Below are 24,415 nucleotides of genomic sequence, written 5' to 3'. Positions count from 1 at the left end.
TAAGTTTTTAAAAGGATTTTGAATGAGCTTTTGTGTTACAGGAAAACAAAGTTGAATATTCACAGTGTCATTCAAAATGATGAAGGTGAAGATGGTTTGAAAGTGGGACAACGAAGAGTTGATTCATTTAAACCAATTAGGATGTGAAGGGAAAACACTTTGCCTAAGGTTTCTGATCATCACTGTATACCCCAGTTTGGGGAGCTTTGGGAATATTGACCACTTATCTTTAGCACAGTAGTTACCTCCTCTTGTACCTTAATTTCTTAAATAAGTGAATATTTACAAGGTTCGATGTTATGCTTGACTTTTTTATTTCTTGCCTAAAGTATTTCTCAGTTGTATTGTTGTATCTTAATGTAATTTATATCCTTTCGTAATTCTGTGTACTGAGGATAGGACTCTTTTAAACAAGGATTGCTCAACCTCTCTCCTGTAGGGGTCGCTATGAGAGTAGCACTCTGGCATCTTTCCTTTGCCACCTAGCACCCTGTGGCATGACTTGGCACAATTTGCCTAAGGATTGTGAGATCTGGTTTGTTTTGGTATTTTATTTTTCAGAGTGATATGAGCTCTAAGTCCACCAAAAATTCTGCATGCTCATAACTATGCATTCTTTTACTTTGATTCTGTGTATGCTGCACCTGTGCATTTTTTTAAACCACATATTTGGTGCGTGGTTATTTTGGAGTTCTTATTATGCTCCATTTGCATATGACAAATATATACACATAGACACCATTTTAGCAGCTTTTGCAGCATGAATGATGGTGGCTGAAACTTGGCCTTCTATAGGATCCCAGAGGATTATTTAGTGGGGTAGTCACTCAGGACATTTACTGGCTTTCTCCAGTGCTCTTAAAAAATTGAATTGAGCTTGATGAGGTGCATCCCCTTGGTTAAATGTTTTTCCTCCTGTGCAATCACCATTAGCTGTTTGGCTCCCATTCTGTATTCTTTTGAAGCAGCCCTGCATTGCAAATCAATATCTTTCTGAAAAGACAGTGTGTTGTGAATTGCCTGGACAGCATATGCACAGTTACTTTGGCTGCAATGCTGCTGCAGAGCCCGGTTAGTCTGCCTTCCTGGGAACTCCACAGGCAAGTCCATCGTGTTTGGAAAAAAAAAATAGATTTTTTTGGAGAAAATAATTGAGCTGTTAAAGCTATTGATACTGAATGTTAGCATGTCTTTTGTGTTCTTCTGAACAATTTTTGATCTTATTCCACTGAGATTAGCTTCTCTTAGGTGATTTCCGGGTTTCTTTCTTTCTTTCTTTTTTTTTTTTTTTTTTTTTTTTTTTTGCTTGCTTATGCATCCCCCTCTCTTGGTTGTAGTACGGCCGTACCATTTCAGCTTGCTAGTGCAGAAAGATGTGAATTCAGTTGCTGTATGAGCCTGGCCTGGTGCAAACACATTGCTAGAGACATGTTAAAGAGTTCCAGGTGAATCAAGCCTGAGGGAGACAACAGCAAAACGGTAAGACAGAACATGCTTAAAATTATAGCAGGGGTTTTAATTTGGAGCATCTCGGCAAGTCTGAATCCTGACTCACTCATTACAACTTAAAAAGGATTCATTTTATGCATGTCATTTTACTCACTTCCTTCTATTTAACTGCCAGAAACATCACAGATTGATAAAGGGGGTATTTAAATTAGGGATCTGACTGGAGGTTACTCATGGGAGAGTCTTTTGAGGCTCCCGAGGCTACTGCTCGTAGTTTGTAAACACCAGTAGCAGTGATCAGATGGGGAAAAGGTTTAACGAATGCTTCTTTGCCATATCAGAGTCTTATTTCTTCTGAAACTAGTCTTTATTTATTATAGCTGAAAGAGATCTTTCAGATTGTTTTTGCTTGGCTATGCTTGGCTGAATGCCCTCTGAGTCAAGCAAGTGAAGGACGAGAGACTACTTTTTCCATTTGAGTAAACTGATGTCCGTGAATTTAGCTGGGTTCGATCTGAGTAGAATAAATATCTCTAATATATTAGGGATCTGGGGCTTCCTCTCTGCTCATCCTACTTCCTTCCCTTTTGGATCACAGAAATGCACCTGCTTTAAGTGTGTACTGCTGAGCAGAGGTTAGTGTGCTGGTATTTTGCATCATTACACCTGTAGTGGTTATGCTTTTATGTACAGAAGTGATAATTCTTCATGCAGTTCTGCTTGAAGTGCTAGCTCTAATAGTAGACTATTAGCATTTTGGATGCTAATGGAGAACCCCTGCATTCATGAAGGACCATGGTAGCAGGCAGCCTGCTCCAATGATGCTTACTTGCTTGTAAAGCAGATACAATTGAGAGATAGGAATGTAAACCTTGACATCTTCAGAGGCTGAATTTTTGTTTTCTCTGTTAATTGTCACATAGTTGACATATTTGATGTGTTGGGGGTTTGAGCTTGAAGAACATGTTTTAATATTGTTCAAAGTGAGATGAATCTATTACTTAGTCCTAGTGACTTTATATGGATTCACCTATTATTATATGGGTGCTGAATGTTAAGGATGTCAGCATTTGAATTTTTGTTTTAAAAATATTCCACTTGTGTATAGTTTAATTAACTTAGTAATTTATGTAAAATGTAAATATGTACATGGTGAATGTTAGTTGAGAAAATCATCAGTAGCTTGCATGTTGGCAATAAGCCAGTTCTGTATAAATTGTGACATAAGTAAATTTAAGAAAGATCACCTGATTATTTGATAGGCTAATTGAGAGAAATATTGGTAACTGTTGTGGTTCACTATGGGTAAATTTCTTTAATGGTGCGGTGCTTCTATATTCATTCAACTATTTACTGTTGAGGTTGGACATTGATTTTGGGGAATGACTATTTGGATTTTTTTCAAAGAGATCAAATTTGCCTCTCTCTCTTTTTTTTAACTTCCTTTCTATTTAGAAGATGTTGTGCCCTGCGTTTACTGTTTCTTTTTCTGAGAATAACATGTTCTAGCTGTTTATATTTTTACCTGTACTTTGTGTGAGTTACGGGGATTTTTTTTTTCATCCTGGGCAAAAGTAATTCTACATTTGCAAAAAGTAATTTTTAAAAAGTGAAGCAATAATATGACATTGATTTTACAACCATATGATATTTTCTCTCATTCTGCAAATATTTATTAGCTACTTAATATGTGTTAAACATTGTAAGACATGCTATGAAAGAAGTACAGATGAAACAGTACCTTTCCCTGAAGGAGCTTAGATATCATTGTGTTGGTATTTTTCCCTGGAATATGCTCCATTACACTTTCTCATGGATAGTCAATTTGGTGCTTTTTAATCCTCTCCTGTTTAAAAGCATTTGTTTGTTAAACAAACGTTTATGGAGTCTATTGTGTAATAGTGGTGTGTAAAGCAGATCTGGTCCTGCTCCTTATGGAACTTACAGTCTACTACTTTTTTTTTTTTTCCAGTTGAGCTGAGGGTCTCACTATGGTGGCCAGGTTTGTCTTTAGCTCCTGAACTCAAGTGATCCCTACTTTGGCCTTCCACAGTACTGGGATTACAGGCATGAGTCACTATTCCCAGCTACAGTTTACTTGTAAAAATATTTCAAAGAGAAAATCTGTGGCAAGTTTTTTTTTTCATTTTGGTAATTATGAAAGAGATACTGTATGCTTTGATTTTTTTTATTGTGGTAAAATATACATAACATATAACTTGCCATTATTACCATCTTTAAGTTTACAATTCAGTGGCATTAAATATATTTACAGTGTTTTCAACCATCACCACTATCCATTTCCAGAACTTTTTTATCAGCCCAAACAGAAATCCTACCCTGTCTTCATTAAATAGTAACTCCTCATTCCCTATCCACTGCCCCTGGTAATCTTATTCTTTCTGTGTCTATGAGTTTGCCATTCTAGATACCTTATAGTATATTAAATGAACTCATATGAAAACATTACTTAGTATGTTTTCAAAGTTTATCTGTGTTGTAGCATGTATCAGAATTTCATTCCTTCTTAATGCATTCGTTGATTTTTATATGGGAAAGACAGCAGTTTTCCTCATATGATGACATGAATCAAGTTTTTGTATGGGCGTGATGGTAGATACTTTAGATAATACTAAAATAGCCTGTGGGAAAGGGTAAGGAATAAGGAATAGAAATGCACTGAGAGAAAGACTTATGGATATATTATATTAAATATTATATCTATATATTTATGAATGTATTATATTATAATTGAGATGCTAAGATTTTCATGTCAATTCTTTGCTGATAGGAGCAATCAGCTGAAATAATTGGAAGCTGGGGCATGGCTTTTGTCATCATTAACATTTGAATTTCACCCACTATGCTTCCATCTCCTTACTCTACTTTACTTTATAAGCAAAGACTGATCATGCTGAGGTCTTCTTACAGAGTCAGAGACTCTTAGAGCTGGCAGGTACTTTAGAAATTGTGTTATTTAATTGGTTCATTATCATTCATTAGCCAATGTGAGAGTGAAACTACTCAGTCTCTTGCTGCCCACTGTGGGCCTTCTTTCTCTCCCTGCCCCTGTTTTCAGTGGAAACAACCAGAAAACCCCAGGTATTCTCTGAGTTTGACAGAAATAGTAGAGGGTATAAACTTGATGCTGTATTAAGAAGTTTTCCATTGGATGAGGTAAGCCTAGCTTCATCAATACAGCTTTCTGTTTCTCTGATTTCTTCCTAATACTGCTTCCATAAGTCCAGATAGTTTTTCTGATGGGATCCTTTTTAGAAAGCCAAGTTAAGGCCTCAGTGCTGTTCATTTATTTTCTATCGACCATTTTGACAGTTCTTACACTGGGTCAGTCATCCGTTTATATCCATGTTTTTAACTCACTATCCAGAGGACACAACCATTTATAGAGGAGGAAGATTCAACATAGCAATATCTAACACCTGAGTCTTCCCAACTAAGCCTACTCCACCTTAATGAGTCTTGCTTTCTGTCCCCCTATTTTTGTGCTATGGCCTGACTTTTATTATGAGACTGATTTATAATCAGATTAATCAAATGCATGTTAAATTTGAGTGGTAGGTTTGTGCAGAGAGAGGAAAGATGAGCCAGAAAACCTTAAAACACTGAGAAGTTGTTTTGCATAGCTTTGGAAGTACTTTTTTTTTTTTTTTTCTGCATTAGGAGAGATAAGAGAGAATGGAGAGAGTTGTAGATAACGTGGTTTTTTGTTTATTTCTCTCAGGATGTAAGTCCCAGGGAACATGCATGAAAGACAACATAGTGGTCAAAAGCTTGAGCTTTGTAGTCGGAGTCCTGTAATCAATCCCATCTCCTGTGTTTACTTTCTGTGTGGCCTTGGACATGTTATTTAATTCACGTGTGCCTCACTTTAACTGTCTGCAAAACTAATATTAGTTATCTTTCTTATGAAGTTGTTTAGAGATTAATTGGGAAGCTATTTTTAAAGCATTTTCCATAGTAACTATTATGGGCTCAATAAAAGTTAGCCATCATCACCACTGCCATCTCATCTAGAAATCCTTAGTTTCCATCTTTCTTTTCTATCAGCTGCATTGTATCTTGCCCCAAATCCTTCTCTAGTTTTATTTTAGAGCATATATAATTATTTCTTAGTATTATTGAGTTTGAGTGGATAAAGGGAGGATGTAATAAAATGCTCCAGTATCCTATTTTATCATCTGACAGACTTTGGAAGGGTAAATGTTTTTTAGACTTACTTTTCTGCCCAGTTGATAACTCATTTGCCCTTGCAGCTTATTCCACAGATAATGAAATCTTGTTAAAAATACAAAGTTGACAGTGAAATGCTTCCGGAAGCATTGGGGCTTGTTTTCAGGTGATAGACAAACAGCAGGATTTGTGTATCCCACTGCTTTGCTCTTTTCACCTTGGATATCTCAGTCAGGATTTGCTATTGACTTTTCTCAGCTATAGGAAAGGTTTGCTGAACTGGCCTTCATGAAATAGGGGTATTATTAGTGGGTTACTGTCAAATTTATTATTGCTGAAATTTTAGCTCTTTACAATAGATGAACCAATTATTAAAGCGACATTGAAAGATACTTCCATTTTCTCCTCAAAGGTTCATTGTTGCCACTGTTGCTCTTCATAAGCTCTGTGTGGTTAGTGACCCATATATGATTCTCTGAAAATGTTAAGAGCTTCAAAAGTCAATTCTATATTGAATGATGCCCTATATTTTCATGAATTCTTTGATGGAGATTGCATCTAGATTTATTTTATAAGAAGGAAAACATTAAACTTTATAACATCACTTTTGACATTAACCACTAAATTATTATCCAAGCACTAATAATGCATTTACATTTTATTAAAAAGATGGTTATTGTAGATGAGGAGATGTATGTTGTTTCATAAAGCCATCTGTTTCAGAGTAAAAGGATAGTACACAATTTTATTTCTCCTTTAGGGAAGGAATTTAAAAATATTTATAATCTTTATTTTTAAATGCTTCTCATATGGTTACCAGGGGGAAAGAATTCAGATCCTAAAGGATCAGTCATATCTCCAGTAGTGTTTTCTCTTCAGTTTTCATTTTTTAATGTTATTGCACCTTCTGTATGCTATATCTTACATGAGGGACAGAATAGAGAGCTACAGATATTTGAAAGGTATAGACATGAAGGAAGAACTGGCCTGGTTTAGTACAAAGAAGCCAGGGGTGGTTTTAGTGAAACTCAAAAGTGAAACAAAACAGAATTCAGAAGGCACTTGAGGCTGTCTTTTGCACGGCCTTTGAGACAGATGACAGCTTCTGCAGTCCCTGTGATGTTTAAAAATATCCCTCAAACACTAAGCATATGTGTACAGGCAGAAAGTGTCTTGGACCATATTATTGATTTCAAGTGTATGAATCTGAGATCAGCCTCTTCTGTTTATTAGTAGTTAGTGCTTCTGACGTGGTAGAGGTTTTTAGTTTTAAAACAGTGTAGTTAACTAAGCTTTGCCAGCTTAGTTCACACTGCTACATGATGTGGGGTCCTTTGGAAATACACTCTGGTTTCCCCTTCTCAGGTACACCCAAGGCAAAACCTAAAAAAGAAAAGCTATATTTAAACCTGTAAATCGTGTGGGAGAGGGAGAAAAAGTTTTTATTTGCAGTTACAGACCTTTTCTTTTCTAGAGTAAGAGCTTTAAGGAAATAGTGTCTTGTTGAAGAAACTAGTTAGCCATGCAATGTGAGCCACTTTGTGTAGCTTGATTTTTCTATTTTGTAGAGAATAGGTATTACATTTCCCCAACGTAGCTATAGGAGTTTTGTAGCTTGGAAAATGCTGTGCTTTGTGGAATCTCAAAACAAAGTCACCTGCTTGCTGTGCTTGGAGCTTCTCATCTCTTGTGTCCCATTTCTGAGTCCTTTGGCTATAAATGTTTTGGTGAGGGGTGGAGGGAATATAGATACAAATTTTAATATTTCATCTTTTAACACATATTATTTAGTCACATGATAGGAATTCTGCACTCCTGACTCTGTCTTTTTTCCATGGTGGCATTTTAACCAGCATATAATTGTGGCTGTCAACTGGAAGTCAGAAAATGTACATACCTTTTTCTTTCTCTTGCTGACCTTTTTGGGATATTTAATGTTTTTAGTGGAAACAGTGTTTGAAAGACATCTCACCTGGTTTTCTACATAATCAGAGTAAGACTTAATATGGAGTGGGAAATGTTCAGTTATGCTATTTGGGCCAAAGGATCCCTCACACACCCACACCAAAGAAGGACTGTTTTAGGATACATGGTACTCTTCACAAATGTGAGAGTTCCTCTTCAAATTTCTTTTCTGGATCCTGAGGTGACTTCCTTCTAAGTTTTTCCTCCAAAGCTACCAAATAAATTCTAGTAAGTGAAAAGCAAAGTAAGATTCTGAATTCAATTTTACGTAAGATAATTTTGTAGCAATTGGTTTTATAGATATGGTAGCCAGCAGCAAATCAATGTTCCTATATTAGAAACATAAATTTATAGATTTCTATGCAGGAAGTAATGTCATATATGCTGCTGTCACCCATGTATGTTCTTCCTTCATCGCTTGTTACTCATTCCAGTCTTATTGCTGTTTACATTCATAAATATATTGGATGTATGATATATTATTGCAAATTTTATTTCAGAGCTCAAAATTATATTAAAGAGTTGTCTGATAACTACCGTGAACTTTTGTGTTAAGTTTGAGTAAAATATGTTACCGAAGGAGTAGTGAAATTTTTATCACTCATTGTACACAGAGACTGAAACAAATTTGCCTCTCTAAATTTGTCCTCTCTCACAATCACAATCTCTTATTTGACCATAACAGTTGAATATATTATTACATGGTTTAGAGCACCATGTCTCAAACTTTGAGGTGCACACAAATCACCCGAGGATCTTTTTAAAATTCAGATTCTGACTCAGTAGAACTGCGGTGGGTCTGAGATCCCAGGTGATGCCAGTGCTGCCGGCCTGCAGCAGCAAGTGGTTAGCTTTTCCATATGAAATTCTGGTCCACAAAGCTAACTACTTTCTGAAAAACTTGCACAGATTACTAATAATAGGGCTGGTAATTCTACCCTTGCTATGAGTGTTCATTAAAATCTTATGTTAAATTTATTATTATGATTTGGACAAAATGAAGAACCTAGAGGTCAGGAAATATAGGCATCTGCCTATATGAGCCTGCAAGCAAAACTGTGTCTCATCTGAAATATGTAATTACCACAGAAGAGAAAGCAACCAAATAAAATTATTTTAGCAACATATACCAAAGCTTAAACTTCTAGAAGGACTACCTAATATTACATGATAGAATTAACAAAACAGAATTATCAAACCTGTTAATGGCAAGCATTGAAGTCCACTAAGGGCTATAACAAAACTATAGTCACTGAAGCAGCATAAAGGAATGTAGTGTCTTCAGGAGTTCTCCATTCAGCTGTGTCCACTAGCTGATGAATTCAGGATTTAAGTGAAATTAGGTCATATGCCAAAGAAACCATTTAGAAGAAAAATGAGCATTTTAAAAACTAAGTCACAATATTAGACATTGAATTCTGATGAATAGAAACATCTGAGGAAGTGCTTTCATGACTGGAAAAGATCTCAACTCAGATGGTACCTTGTTTTTAATGTAGTTTCTCAGGACTGATTTTTTTTAATGGCCTATTTTTAGTTACAGGGGAAGCTTATAATTAGTAAAACAATCCATCATTGAGTAAATATTAACAGAACTACTTCATGCCCAGTCTTTTGTGCTTTGGAAACACTAAAGAAATAGAAGATATGGTTTGTGTGCTCAAGGTGTTTACAGTCAGGTCATGGAAATACAAACATGTGAGAAACAGTGCTTAGCAAAGACAGAGCTCCACCCACCCCAGCAAAATAAACCAAACACATGAAAACAAATTCCACAGTAGCTTATGTAAGGATATAAAACAATGTATATTTCAGATTGTACTTTTAACTTTTAATCTAAAAATGATGTAGTTTGTAGTGAGGGCATTTGTGGTTGTGACAGTGACAATGATATAAGGGCAGGACTAGCATTTAGTAGACAGACCCATGGTTGACAAACATTCTGCATTATGTACTGCTGTGCAAATGCTGCACCCAAATAATTTTGAGCTAAAATGACCAGGGCACCACCACTGAGAAACAGTGCTAGGATGTCAGAGTGAAGGAAAATCTGAAAAGACTGGAGACATCAAGAGAAGTATATTCATGGTACCTGTCTTTGTCCTTTCTAAATCCTAAAATTCTAAGGGAAAATGTAACACAAAAGGAAGCACAAAGAAGCACAAGTAAGTGACCTTACTGGTTGTGCCCTTACTAGTTGATCTATCTAAAATTATTTACCAGCTGCAACTGCTGCCTAGAGTTCATAGTAGAACATTAGCACTAAAACAGACCTGTATCATTTTACAGATGAGAAGATTGAAAACCAGACAATTTAAGTAGCTTGTTTTGAGTCACTTAGTTCTGACTTCTGTGGGCAGTGAGTTTGCATGTATATTGGGTAATGTTCTGAAGGTGATTTTAGGTAAGATCTTGGTTCTTAAAATGAAGCTATAAGTAAAAATCACATTCATGCATATATCCTTCTATATGCATACATATCTTTGCTCCATGTAGCCACTCTTACTGCCGTCTCTATGTATACACACACATGTACTATTAGAAAATAGGGAGACAGCAGGCAAAGAGAGATTTTGGACTGGACAGATTTAAGTTATAGATGAAGACAGTCATCATTGGTTATGATTCTAGTGGCAATGACTCTGATTATTCCTACCCCCTCTTCCACCCAAAACTCTTGTGCATCTCTCCTTAATAGCTGAAATTACTTTTATAAGGGAGGAAATTTTTGTTCTGTAATGCTTAAAGTTCAGATAATTCTGAGAGAGGTAGTACGCTGACTTAAGTGCTCAAAAACTTATAAATGACTGATGATGGTTTTTTATTGGGAGCAGATTTTGAGAGAAGATTTTGAGTAGGATAAAGCCATCAGGCCCTCCTGGGGTATGGGACAAAGGGAAAAAAATGAGAGATTGTCAAGATTTTTGCTTATTTCATAGTTTTGCATTGGACCTGTGATGGATATTCCTTTCATGAATATCAAAACAATGTGACCTAGCTTCAGCCTGATGCATGATACATATTTGCTGTGGGTTAACTTGGAGTCTTTTAAACCAATTCTTTTCCAGTGTCTGCCTTCAACTATGAGTGTGGAGTGAAGTAGTAGAGAGATCACACTCTGAACCCAGTAAAATGCTGATCACCAGAAAATGGGTGATTCAAAGGGACAATTTTCAGCCCGAATGAATTCACTTGAAATGAATGCCAACCTTAACTGAATTAAGTTGTGCTCTTTCAAATCTACTGCTGTGAGTTCAGTAGACAGTTGTCTGGATTTTTACATAGCTTTAAGCTAAAATTGTAGGTCAAATTGGCTTTTGGAGCCTCTAACACTGTTTGAATTTCTAACAATTTTTACTTAGTTTTGAGTTGGCCAGCAAATGAACAAGTTCTATTAATAATGAGTGGACCAAATTAATTGCTTCAGATGAATATCCATATGTGTGGGTGCATCTCAAAGCAAGTTTGAAATTCTAGCTTCTATTGAATTTATTGGAAAAAAAGAGAAGACATTTATTTTGGTATTTGTGATGATTTTTTTCTTTTTATCTGTTTTCTAATGCCACGCGATATCCCTGCTTATGTGATTTTTGTTACTTCAGTTTCTAAATGGAGCAAGTTGTATAAAAAAGTGCAGTCATGGAGAAAACTATTCTTAGTTCTCATTAATATTAGAATGCCTTGTTTTCACACAGTACTGATAGCATAGCTGTCTACTGCAACTTGCCTTGGGCAGAGGTACCAAAGGTGTTTCTTCAGGCCCCGTGATTTGAAAAAACCATTTTTAACCTGTGGAAGTTCCTTATTTTTCCATGAGTTAATGAACACATCTTTACTGGACTCTTCAAGAGGAGACTTGAAGGGAAAGTTACTTTGGGAGGGCTATAAAATGAACATAAGGCGTAATCCTTGCCCTGTAGAGGAAATAGTTAGATTGTTGAGATTAAAGTATCACAAAAAGAATAATTATAATCTAAGGTATGTTAAATATTGGAGCAGACTAAATTCACTGAAGTGAATTCTTAATAAAGGATTGGTCTGAGTGGGTGAGATTTAATCAGCAAGTGCTTCTAGGCAAAGACAGTTTTTGAGACAAGTCATGGCTTGGTGGGAGGAAAGTTTTTCAGACTGAGGGCACTAAGAAAGCATGTGTGAAGGACAGTGAAGCTGGTGGACAATGCATAGAATGTCCAAGGGTCTCCTGTGTCCAGAATGTTCACAGCTCATGACCTTTGTATATGGCCAAGTGCCCACATCTTTAAGAATATATGTAGCTAAGAAATGTAATTTTGAAAACCAATTTGTCTCTATTTAAGCACTGATTAGTGACCTATTTAAACTTCCTTAATGTCATATACTAATTTAGTGTGACTGATTATTTTGCCGTACTCTAGAAACTTTTAAACAAAGAAAACATATAAATGTAATTATTGCAAATTATAATATGTTCCTATACACTTATCAACACTGTGGGTTTAAGTAATCTTATTATTTCTCTTCCTTTTTATACCTTTCTAGGGTTACAGATCTTCTTATATAGATTTCTTCTAGGGGGTTGAGTAATAATATTTTTATGTCTTTTTGGGGTTGTGTAATCTTTACAGGTCCACAAGTAAAAGAATCCCTTCTCAGAACAGCCACGGTTACAGGATCTGAGTTGTTGACTGTTGGGGTCCTAGATGCTTTTTTCAAGTCAGAGATTCACATCGGAGTCACAGGTTGGCAGTCAAGTTGAGTTTTCCTTATAAGAGTTAAATTTCATATGTGTCATTAAAATTTAACTTACTTAAAAAATGCTTTCCACACTGGTTCACGTAGGGTTTCTTTTTAATCTTGTTTCTCTTCACCAGATGTGTACTTTATAATACGTTGCATAGGTGACATCACCTGCCCTTTAGCCTGTTGCATTACATCCATTCACCTGGTCTGCTGTCACTGGAACATGCTGTGTTGCTTTTCTTTCTACATTCATGCTGCCCTGATCATTCATTCCTGTCCTTGATATAGTTCCTGGGTACTTTTTTTCTAGCACTACTTGGCTTACTCACAGTTCTGTGTCTTAAAACCAACCATATCGTATTATATTCATCTTTCTTTTATATTATAGCTGTCTTTTATACTAACTTTTGCCCTTTATACTAACTTTTCTCCTTTGAAATCATAATGAACTCATGGTCTTTCAACAACTCAGCTTTTTCTCTTCAACTGTACTTTTATTTTTTCTTTTGATGCTCAAATAAGTAATTATCATTTGGTCAGTGGGAGCTCCTTTAGGAGATTCCTCTGTCCTTCTGGCACGATCCCTGACATTTTTGAAAGGATGCTAGTTTTCTGGTAACAGCTGGATGTTTCCTGGCTCTTTCACACTTCCTGCCCTGTGAGCTGGAATCTATTACTTTCCAAAGGTTCCTTCCTTTCCTTACTAGAGAATTGGAACAGAGTCCAAAATCTGGGCACTAGGGGTACACAGGAAAGTTAGTAGTGGATAAAAGGGCTACTGTTTGGTAGTAGGAAAAATCTGTGTTTTTGAGGTTTGGGTTCTCAGTGATTTTTTTTTTTTCCAATTTGACATTCCATACTTCTGTCTCTGAGTTTTTTAATATGTGAGGTTTTATCTTTTACTAAGACCTCTTGCTACACTGACCGTAAGCATTTTGTTGTGGGCAGAAAGATTCTATTTGTGGTGGGGAGCATTTATTCAGCTTGCTAACAAGTTGATACAAGCATTCAACTGGATACTTGTATGCAGGGGAGTAGCACCAGTGTATACTCTGTCCTCCAGAGTCCCCTTTAATTGCTAAGACCCAGGCTGCTCCCTTTTCTCTTCATGCACCCTGTATACTTAAATAATTTTATTTTAAGAGCTGCCAGAAATTGTAGCTTTCTCTGGGGAATTAGAACTGTTCTCATTTCACCTATCCTTGTCCTTCTCTAAATCAGACCCTTTGTTGTTTTATTCAGGGTTTGGAGGGCGAACTGCAGGACAAGCCTGTGAAGTCTGCAAGGCTGATTCCCCTTATCGTTATGAAGGGCCTGGATTCTGCTTTCTGTTGTATTCGTGGTTAACAGAGATAGCCAGATCAGTTTAAGTAGTTTGTCTCAAATACTGGAAACTTGAAACTTTTCCAAAAGAGTTACTTTGCCTTATGTGGAAAACTCAAGTGTGGATTACTTTCCTAGATAAAGATGCATGGACTTTATTATTGACTCACACCTGGGTGAAGACCCAGTATAAATTGTGTACAAACTTAATTATGTGGAAAACTTGTTAATAAGTTTTATAATATTAATGGAGTCAGATCATACAGAAACATCTGAATATTTGTTCATATATTGATAGCCATGTGAATCATTACTTATTTTCAGCTGGATCTGATATAGTGTATCAAATTCAGAACATGGTATCTGCAAGTGTTGGTTAGAACATTCTATTCGACTTTCAAAGTACTTGAAGCAATTTGAGTAAAATGGGTATATTAGTTTTCTATTGCTGTGTAACGCATTACCACAAACTTACTGACTTACGATCTCACAGCTTCTGTAGGTGAGAAATCTGGGCATGGTGTAGTTGGTTTCTTTGCCTAAGATCTCACTGGGCTGAAATTAAGGTGTTAGTCAAAGTTGCGGTTCTCATCTGGGGCTTAGTGTTCTCTTACAAGCTCAGTAATTGTTGGCAGAACTGATTTGATTGTTGTATGATAGTGGTCCCCATTTTCCTGCAGTTGTCAGGTGGCAGCCAATCTCACCTCCAAGAAACTGCTAACCTGGCAGTTCTGTGCCATGTGGTCTCATGGGCAGGTCACAGCATGAATTCGTGCTTCTTTCCAGCTACACAGATCACATGTCTCTGACTTTTTCTTCTGCCACTAGCTGAAGAAAATGCTCTGCTTTTAAAGGGTTCACCTGGTTAGGTAAGGCCTACTAGGGGAAATCTCCCATTTGCCTATAACACAACATAATCATGAGAAATCTCATTATAGTCACACACAAAGGATGGGGACTATTCATGGGGATATTGGGTCATTTTGGAATTTTGCCTATCACAATGAACTTGCAGTTAAAAAAACTTTTGTTGATAGTGTATTATGAATAAATTTGTATTATTTTCATGTTAAGAGTACTATTTTGTGACAGTAGTTTTTAGGGAATAAATGTCTCAAAGTTTCATCTCTCTTAGAAAGAAAGTCTGAAGATTACTTATTCAGATGACTGATTTACTAATTTAACAAAATCTTACTGAGCTTTATGGTGATCCAGGTAATGAACACAGCACTGTAAGAAAAGAATGTAATAACATAGACAACATCCTTATTTTCCTGGAACTAGATAAGAAGAACTAACTAGTAAGAAATATGTTTTGAATGTAGCAAGTAGAATTACAACCATAGATATGTGTTCATAAAAGTACACTGTTTGCAAGAAGTTTGTTTTAAGTTGACTCTTCCCTTCCCTTCCCTTCCCTGCCCTTCCCACCTTCTCCCTTTTCCCTTTGCCTTTTTTTTCTTTTCCTTTTCCCCCCTTTCCCCTTTTGAGACTGAGTCTCACTATGTTGCCCAGGCTGGAGTACATGGAGTACAGTGGCATGGTCTCTGCAGTTCACTGCAGCCTTGCCCTCCCTAGCTCAAGAGATCTGCCCACCTCAGCCTCCTGAGTAGATGGGACAATAGGCATGCACCATCATACCTGGCTAATTTTTGTATTTGTTTTGTAGAGACAGGGTTTTTCCATGTTGCCCAAGTTGGTCTCGAACTCCTGAGCTCAAATGCTTCACCTGCCTCTGTCTCCCGAAGTGCTGGGACTACATATGTGCATCACTGTGCCCAGCCAAGTTGATTGTTTTCTACTTTTGTTTTGTCATTTGCTGATAGATAGAAAAATGATAAACTTGAAATGTTTAAGAATGTTTATGGGAAATATTTTAAGTTGAGAAACTTCTCTCAAAAATTAGGAAAAAGCTGCCACTCTTCTGTCTTAATGATAGTATACTTGAGAGACACTGGTTTTTCACAGGTGCATAGTTTTCACTGACTTTTCCAGTTATCAAGTGTGCCACAGTCATATCCATTAAATGAGAGGCTATCTGACTTAATACATACATTGTAAGGCTGTTAAGGCATGAAGATGGAGAGAGAGCTGTACTTGCAGTGGATTCTGTAACAGTTTCTCTTAAGTTGTATAGGCTCAGAGAACCATCAGAATTTCTAATTGAAGGTACTCTCTTTCCTGAAGCCAGCAAACGACTTTGTGAATCTTAGCTTTATCAGAACCAGTAGCATGAAGGGCAGCAAGTGAAAGGCTTTTATGAATTTATGTGATAACATGTACTAGTTAAGAAGTAAGTTCATTGTTTTAGCTTTGATGGTACCCTTAGATGACATACTGAAGCAACATTTGTCATCTCACCTTTTTTTTTCCTTTGAGATGGTCTTGCTCTGTCACCCAGGCTGAAGTTCAATAGCACAATCATGGCTCACTGCAGCCTTGACCTCCTGGGCTCAATTGATCCTCCTGCCTCAGCCTCCTGAGTAGCTGTGACTACAAGCACATGCCACTACTTCAAGCTTTTTTTTGTATTTTTTGTAGAGATGGGGTTTTGTCATGTTGCCTAGGCCAGTCTGAAACTCCTGGGCTCAAGTGATCTTCCCACCTCAGCTTCCAAAGTGCTGAGATTATGCATAAGCCACCATACCCAGTTTGTCATCTGAGTTTTGCTGATTTTTTTTCTTCTGTGGCTATGCTGGTATATACTACAAAGCTATACTTCACTGTTAATTTCCCCCCATATATTTTGTTAGAAGCAATTGTTTTCTGTATGATAAACTCGAATTTCCTAATATGGTTCAAAGACCTTAAGTAAAAAATGCAACATAGTGTCAAAATTAGCTCCATATTTTTCTTGGCAGAACCAAGAGGTGTTTTTGTGGGGTTTGTTTCCTTGTTCTGACTTTCAAGAACAGAGTGGGAGTCCAAACATGTCATTATTTCCCCATTACTCATGTATCAATTAAGTCTTCATTATTTTCATTTTATATGCATTTATTACTTTAATTGATTTAAATATGTATGTATAAATTTCCTTTTAATTAAGAAATTACTAATATTTTATGGCTGAAACAAAGATTAACATCTTCCTGAAAGTGTCACAGTAAATTTTAAGACACTTGAGTTGGTGCCTCTCTTTTGTTATTTTCCTTTTAGTTTTTCTATCTCTTAGCCATGTTCTAGTTTCTATGTAAAGATCTTTTATATCTTTTATCATATTTATCACTTAATATTTTATATTGCTTGATGCTGTTATGAGTGATAGTTTTTAAAATTCCAATTTCTGATTGTTTGTTGTATCTAGAAATACAAATGATTTTAAATATTGATCTTGTATTTTGCACGCTTGATAAAAAATCACTAGTTCTAGTAACTTAAAAAATAGATTTGACCAGACTTTTTTCATAGATGATCATGTCTTCTATGAATAGAGTATTTTATTTCTTTCTTTGTAATGTGAATGGCTTCATTTATTTTTCTTGGTTTATTGTATTTTCTAGAACTTAAAATACAATGTTAAATCAAAGTTGTCAAAATGTATATCCTTGGCTTGTTCCTGTTTTTAGGTGAAAAGCATTTAGTTTCTCACCACTAAGTATGATGTTACCTGTAATTTTTTGGTAGATGCTCTCTATCAGGTTGAGGAAGTTTTACTCTGTTTTTAGTTGGTTGAGAGTTTTTATCGTGAAAGGATGCTGAATTTATCAAATGCTTTTTCTGGGTCTATTGAGATGATCATATGATTTGTAAAAAACTGTGTGCTAGTTATTTATTGCTTCATAACAAATTATCCCATAACTTAACATTTTAAAACAACAAATATTTTAAAAATCTTAGTCCCTGTGGGTCTCTTGCAGATGCTCCTTAGCTGGCTCAGGATCTCTTATGAGATTCCAGTCAAGCACAAAGCTGGAACTGTGGTTGCTCCTGAAAACTTGACTCACACGGTTATTTGTAGGCCCTAGTCCTTCTGCACATGTGCCTCTCCACAGGGTTGCCTCATGGCATGGCAGCTGACTTTCCCCAGGTCTAGTGATCTAAGAAAGAAACTCAAGGCAGAGAGCACCAAAACAGAAGAGACATTTTCTTATAATATTTTCTCAGAAGCAGTATCCTACGATTTTTGCCATATTGCATTTATTGGATACAAGTCAACAAATGCAGCCCACACTCAAGAGCTGGGTATTACATAAGAGTATGAATACTTAGAAGTGGGTGTTATTGAGAGCCATCTTAGAGACTGCCTACCACTGTATTTTAAAATGGTGAATTACACATTTGTGAATGTTAAGCCAACCTTGCATTCCTGGGATTAGTCTGACATTGTCATAATTTATAATCTTTTTAAAATATATTACTGCATTCAATTTGTTGAAGATGTACTGGTAATTTTTTGCATCTGTGTTCATGAGAGAGATTGAGCTGTAGTTTCCTTATAATGTTTTTGTGTGGGTTTGGTGTTGAAATGACACTGGCCTTATGAAATGAATTGGGAAGTATATGCTCCTCATCAATATTTTGAAAGGGTTTCTGTACAGTTGATGTTATCTCTTCCTTTAATGTTTGGTTTAACTCCACCAGTGGTGCCATCTGGCCCTGGCATTGTTTGTGGTAAGGTTTTTGACCACAAATTCAGTTCTTGTCATAGACCAAGGCCTATCCAAGTTATGTATATACGTTTTTCTTTTCTTTTTTTTTTTAACTGAGTGAGCTTTGGTAGTTTTGTCTTTCAAAGAATTTCTTTTATTTAAGTTCCAGAATTTACTGGCATAATGATGTTTATAACATTTGTAGACAATCTGTAGTGATGTCACCTCTCCCATTCCTGATAGTAATATTGACAAAGCATAATTTCTACTATTTTTTTTCATTTATCTATCTGGCTGGAGGTTCATCATTTAAAAATCATCTTCTCTGAAAACTGGCTTTTGGTTTTATTGATTTTCTGTTTTCTATTTCATTTATATCCACTTTCTTATTTATTATTTCAGCCTTCTCCTTATTTTGCTTTATATTTGCTCTTTTTTTTTTTTAAGTATTTTAAGGTGGAAGTTGAGGCCATTGCTTGAAGACCTTTCTGCTGTTCTCTACTCATTTAGTATTACAGTTTTTCCTGCAGCTAAAGTACTACTTTAGCTGAATATCACCATTTTCATATTTTGTGTTATTGTCATTTAGTCCAAGATGTTTTCTAATTGCCTTTCTGTATTAGTTATCAACTATATTCTGTCATCCTTATCTTTTACTTTCTCTCTGTATTTTAAGTAATTTGATTTCAAATTACTTAAAGGCCCTTACATTTTCTTTTCTTTCAAATTTTCTGTTTGTAGTTCATTGACTTCTTAGGCCCATGTATTTATAATTTAATTGCCTTGGGTGATGTGAGTGATTTATTATCTATGGCCTTCATATCCTTTTGAAGAACGCAAAAACCCTTAAAAATATTGCATGCTCCAAAAGACTTGTAATAAATTTTTACTTTTTGATCATGTCTAGAGGACTCTGCCTTGAGTCTTTTAAAATCATCTTCACCTGTTTTCTCACGTGCTAAAAAGTATGATAGTACTCTTCTCATTTGAATAAGTTAGAGTTCAGCCTGTGCTTAGTAGTTGAGACATTCTCTTAGGACTGGGTTGATGTTTAACAATTAAAAACTTTTTGCTTAAAAAACTTGAAATGGCTTATTTTAATTATACATACTTTTCTACTTTAGTGGATTTACAAGCATTTCATAATTTGGCATATTTATTATAAAATTTATACAATATAAGAGTGTACAAAAAATTGCTGATCTTACCCATTACCCATTCAATTCTACATGTGTGGAAATATCTGATGTTAATAGTTTGGTGTGTTTTCCTGTATACTTTTCACCATGCTCATATACTCACAAATATCTATAACTGTGTATCTGAGTCTGATTTATATCTGTATCTGTCTATATCTATCCATATACATAGCTACATTTATCCCCTACATGGAATCATTCTATACATATTAACTCTGTGTATCTCTGTGGGTTCTATATTCACATACTCAACCGACCATGCATCCAAAGTATTCAAAAACTTGATATTTTTACTTTAACAATGGGACTTTTCATAAATATTTTCTGTTTTTCTGCTTTTGATAGCATATAGAGATGTGGGAACTTTTTACAAGAAGAAAGTTCTAAAAAACAATTTTATTTAGAGTTATATTTTCTTAAGAGAGAACAATTAAATTAGCTAGTCTTACAGACAAGCTAGAGGCTGCCAAATTATTTAATAAGGACAACAAAGTCTCCAGAGTATAGGGAGCATGACAGGCTTAGAACATAAAGTGAAAAGCAAGGAACAAAAATCACAGAGACTAAAATAAAATGAGAGAGTGGGGCAGGATGGACAGGAAGAGAATGGGTGAAGAAGGAAGGAGAAGGGAAGGAAGTGGAGGTCTAGTGGAGTAACGTAAACAAAATTTTGAAATGAATGCTCCTTGCTGTTTTTCTTTTACAATGTTATTTCTTTTTTATCCATTTGCTTTGAAATAAAGAAAACCCCTACCATTGTCCTCAGTTCTTTAACATCTCTAACCATTAGCTCCATTCATTCCAATTTGGAGATGAAATCAAGATGGAGACATATTTTAAGCACATGTGTTCATGCATACAACTTTTAAACAACATAATGCCTTTTCTTTCTCTAGCCTAGGTTAGTGGCTTACAGGATGACCCACCAGTTAAAGTGCACATCTGATTCACCCAACTATTTTTTGTTTTTTAAATTAAGGCCAGTTATCCAACCTCTTAATGATTCAGAAATAAACCACTTACAGTCATATGGTAAAACATGTGACTGAGTTCAAGAATCATCTTAGGGTACTACTAGAAGTCTAGGCCTTAAGTTTCCCTTTTTAGAGATAGTTTTTAAAGTGTAAACCTTAAGTGAGTATAAGCAGAATGATTGTGAGGAATTTTTTGTACCGTACTGTAATATATGCTGATGCAGCTTTTAGAATGTGGGCTTTTTGGGTATTTCCTGAAACTGAAATTGGCATGCTTTCTAGAGTAATATATGGGCATGTTTAGTGATATTAAAGTTGCCATGAAGAGTTCTGAATTTAATTTCTTCTTTTCTCAGATATGTGTCACAAAGATGTCTACACGGAATTGCCAGGGAATGGACTCAGTGATCAAACCCCTGGACACAATTCCTGAGGATAAAAAAGTCAGAGTTCAGAGGACACAGAGCACTTTTGACCCATTTGAGAAACCAACTAATCAAGTAAAGAGGGTGCATTCTGAGAACAATGCTTGCATTAACTTTAAGACCTCCTCCACTGGCAAAGAGTCACCTAAAGTTAGGCGGCACTCCAGCCCCAGCTCGGTAAGTGGTCTTCTTGTTTATCACTGTGTAAACAGAAGGAATAGCCCTCTTATAATAGTAGCATGCTGTGCTGGAAGACAGCACAGGGCTTTATCAGTGCCTTATTATGCATTCTCTCCCAGGGTGGTTGAATGTTTTGGAAGAGAGAGAGCAAACTATATATGGACTCCTTATTTATAAGCACTAAGCAAGCAAATGAATGAAATGATTCAACTTATTTTTGGAAAAATCATTCCCCTCGCCATTGTTTCTAGTTAGAGGAATTTATAGTTAAAAGTCTTTTGTGTTTTAAACACTTGGAGAGGTTATTGAACTTAACTGTGTAGGCAGTAAGGGTAGTTTTGAAATTAGCAAATTCACAAAGAATTTCATTGCAGAATACATGTCAAAATTTGTTCACTAGTGTTAATCCATTTTTTTTTTTTTCTGTGGGGCGGGGGGCGTAGTCTGCCAGTCTTTGTCATGTGACTTCTCTAAAATGACAAATTGAAGTTCTTTTTCAGGACAAACCCCTGTACTGAATGAAAAATGCTGGAGTAAAATTCTGTGTAGGGCAGATCCAATAGGACCAAAGGAAAGAGAATGTCTAGAAAGAAGTGTTGGAGGGAAACAGACTTTAGACATAACTAGTGATTTACAAGTTAGAAAGGAATACATCAAGAGAGAATGTTCTCTGTTCTATTTCTATTCCCCATTATATTTCTTTCCTATTTTTGGCTTAAATTAATATACATTATTTACAGTCATATGATCCTGCAAATTTTGGTCATAGTGAAGCTACAGTTTGCTATATTCACACTAAATTTCCTTCATTGCACAACTTTTTGATTTTCTTAGTTGTCGTGGTCTACTTTTCCTTTGTTCAGATTAATATAATTTTAAACACAATTTGAGGCCTGAAACTATTTGACAAAACTGTAAAATGCCTCCGACAAATCAGATAATCAGTTTTTCTCCTCCACTTGAGATTGCCCTGGCAGTTCTTCATAGTCCTAATTTAATATAGGTTGTTTATCTCTAATCCTATAGTCCTAAGACTTCCTTTTCTCAGAATTTTTTCCTCCTTTTTAAAATGTTAAATACCCATTATCTGGGTTACATGTCTTGGTCTTGGTTTATTTCATTATTTTAAAGTATATCCTCCAATAGCTTCTTGAGAAAGGGTGATGGGGGATTTGCCCATATGGCTATGTTTTTATCCATCATTGATTACTTGATTAATAATCTAGCTGATTATATGATTCTAGTTTAGAAAATAAGTTTTTCTTAGAGTTTTGAAATCTTGTTTTGTTTTTCCAAGTGCCTAGATTTTACTGAAATCCCTAGACTACTCTGATTTCTCAGTTCATTCTTTATCTGCTTTTTTCTTTGTGGAACTTTCTAGGATTTCATTTTTATCCCTGGCATCATCCTTCTTGGTATTCAATGGATGTTTTTAATTTTCAAGTTAATTTTTTTTCAGTGTCAACAAGTTTTCTTATATAATTTTTTCTTTTAATCTCTTTCATTTAAAAGAACATTTTTATTAGATGGATGTTGGTGTTACTGGATTGATTTTCTAGTTAGCTTATCTTTTCCCTATTATTTTAAATCTGTTTTTTCTACGTTCTGATTTTTTTAACTTTAATTTTTAACCCTTCAATTGCATTTTTAATTATACTAACTGTTATTTCCATGAACTTTTTCTTATTCTTTGAATGCTCTTTTAAAAATTATTTTGTTCTGTTTTAGTGAATAATATATCACTTAATATCTTTCTGAAGATAATAAATATAGCTTGGGGAATTTTTTTTCCTTTTATATATTCTTTGAATTATTTCTGGATTTCCTTTGAGTTTCTTGTTTCTGTTTATTTGTTTTGACCTTATCTGTTGAGATTTTTGGTGGGTCTGTGTCATGCCTCTTGGAAAGAAACTATTGGCTCTCAGTTTATGTTGTGAGTAGTGTACTCAAAAGTTGATTGGAAGCTTTGTGCCTGGGTGGCTTGTTAATTGGTGGGCTTCAGCTTAAGGACTATTGGTGAAGACCTAGTCATCTTATTTTAGTACTGTCAAATGTTAATCTCCTTATTTATTATTATTTTTTTGTTATTGGGTAGTTCTCCCAAAATGGATGTACCCAGTTTATTTTTTAGGACATGTAAACCTAGCTGTCACTATTCTGAGACAATCAAGAAGGGACTGATGACCCTTTGGTTGTCTATGCAGACTTTCTTATGATTTTTTTCCATTCATTATGACTCTTGAATATGATATCCACTCTGCCTGGTGTCCAAGCCCCAGTCAAATACTCTGATTCAACTGCTTCAGAGAATAAATCTCTGGTGGGACTAGGACAGGGTAGGTGGCTGGCCAAGGGAGACTAGGGGCAAACACCTCCTCTTTAAATTTATTCCAACTAATCATATCATTTGTGGCCCCACTTTGGACTTCAGCTACATATTCTTGAGTATTTTCGGGATTCTGAAGTATGAATTGACTTATTTCTTACTAGCTTATGCTTTGGATCATGTAGGTATCAGGGTTTTTCTTTTCACTTGTCCTAGACAATGTGACCTCTCATCTGTTTGTCTCCTGTCTTCACATTTTTATTTCTATCTGTCTCTAGTCTTCTCTCTACTCATTTTCATTGCTATTATGGATTTTAATTTTACTATTGTTTTGGTATGAATTGGTAAAGGAGAGAGATAAATTCATGTGTTCAAGCCATCAAGTTTTACTGGAAATTTCCTGTTTATTGTATTTTTAACTTTCTTTAGATCCTTTTGGGCTTACCTTTTTCTGGTTCACTCTGGGATGACTTTTTAAAAATATATACTAGGAAATTTTTATTACTTTGTGTAGGAACTGCTTTGCTTTCTTTTCATTTTAGGAATTTTTGCTTCCCTTCCATGTGCCCTGGAAAAATGTCTTTGCTCTTACCTTATCAAGCTGGAAATGGTTTTATCTTTTAGCAGGATGCTATAATATTCTTTTTTTTTTTTTTTTTGAGTCCTTTACGTCTGCTGCTGCCTTTTTATTCTCTCCCCTGTTGTGATAAGATGGAGTACTTTATTACAGGTTTTTTTTTTTTTGGTAGAAAGATTAATTTCCACTGGATTCTGAATTGGGCAGAAAATGGAGACAGTGACACTTCTTACGTAACACCATTTTACGTACTCTGCAGCATTGTAAAGGTTTGATTAGTTCATAGCCATGTGAAAGCAAGGGAGCATTATAGACATAGGTGTTATTTTTAACGATGCTTTGAGGAGTAACTATGGCTGATAAGCATCAAAGGAAGACTCTTTTTCTTTAACGGTCACCAGGATTAACGTCATACCTTTATTTTATCATTATTTCTTTTAAAATATTAGTTATCTTTTATAGGCTCCAAGAATAGAGCTGAAAAGGAAGGAGAAGGTG

General features: G+C 35.5%; 1 protein-coding gene across 37 annotated transcripts in view; it reads left to right on the top strand.

Annotated features, from left to right (window-relative positions):
• The window catches only part of CDK14 (cyclin dependent kinase 14), a 621,661-nt gene that overhangs the window by 121,791 nt on the left and 475,455 nt on the right, over positions 1 to 24,415 (top strand). For 9 of the 37 annotated variants that reach the window (XM_078342880.1, XM_009002498.4, XM_054237316.2 and 6 more), the window contains one exon: positions 20,766 to 21,011. In XM_078342880.1, the coding sequence (XP_078199006.1) occupies positions 20,935 to 21,011 (77 nt within the window). In that variant the 5' untranslated portion in view covers positions 20,766 to 20,934. Of the gene's footprint in view, positions 1 to 1,003; positions 1,101 to 1,344; positions 1,480 to 1,926; positions 2,085 to 12,209; positions 12,324 to 20,765; positions 21,012 to 24,415 lie in introns of those variants that run through there. The other 28 variants (XM_078342878.1, XM_078342867.1, XM_054237319.2 and 25 more) reach the window with 7 other exon arrangements.

This window comes from Callithrix jacchus, chromosome 11, assembly GCF_049354715.1.
Source record: "Callithrix jacchus isolate 240 chromosome 11, calJac240_pri, whole genome shotgun sequence".
NCBI lineage: Eukaryota > Metazoa > Chordata > Mammalia > Primates > Cebidae > Callithrix > Callithrix jacchus.
Note: the sequence above shows the minus strand (reverse complement) of the source record. Positions and strands in the feature narration are given on the sequence as shown.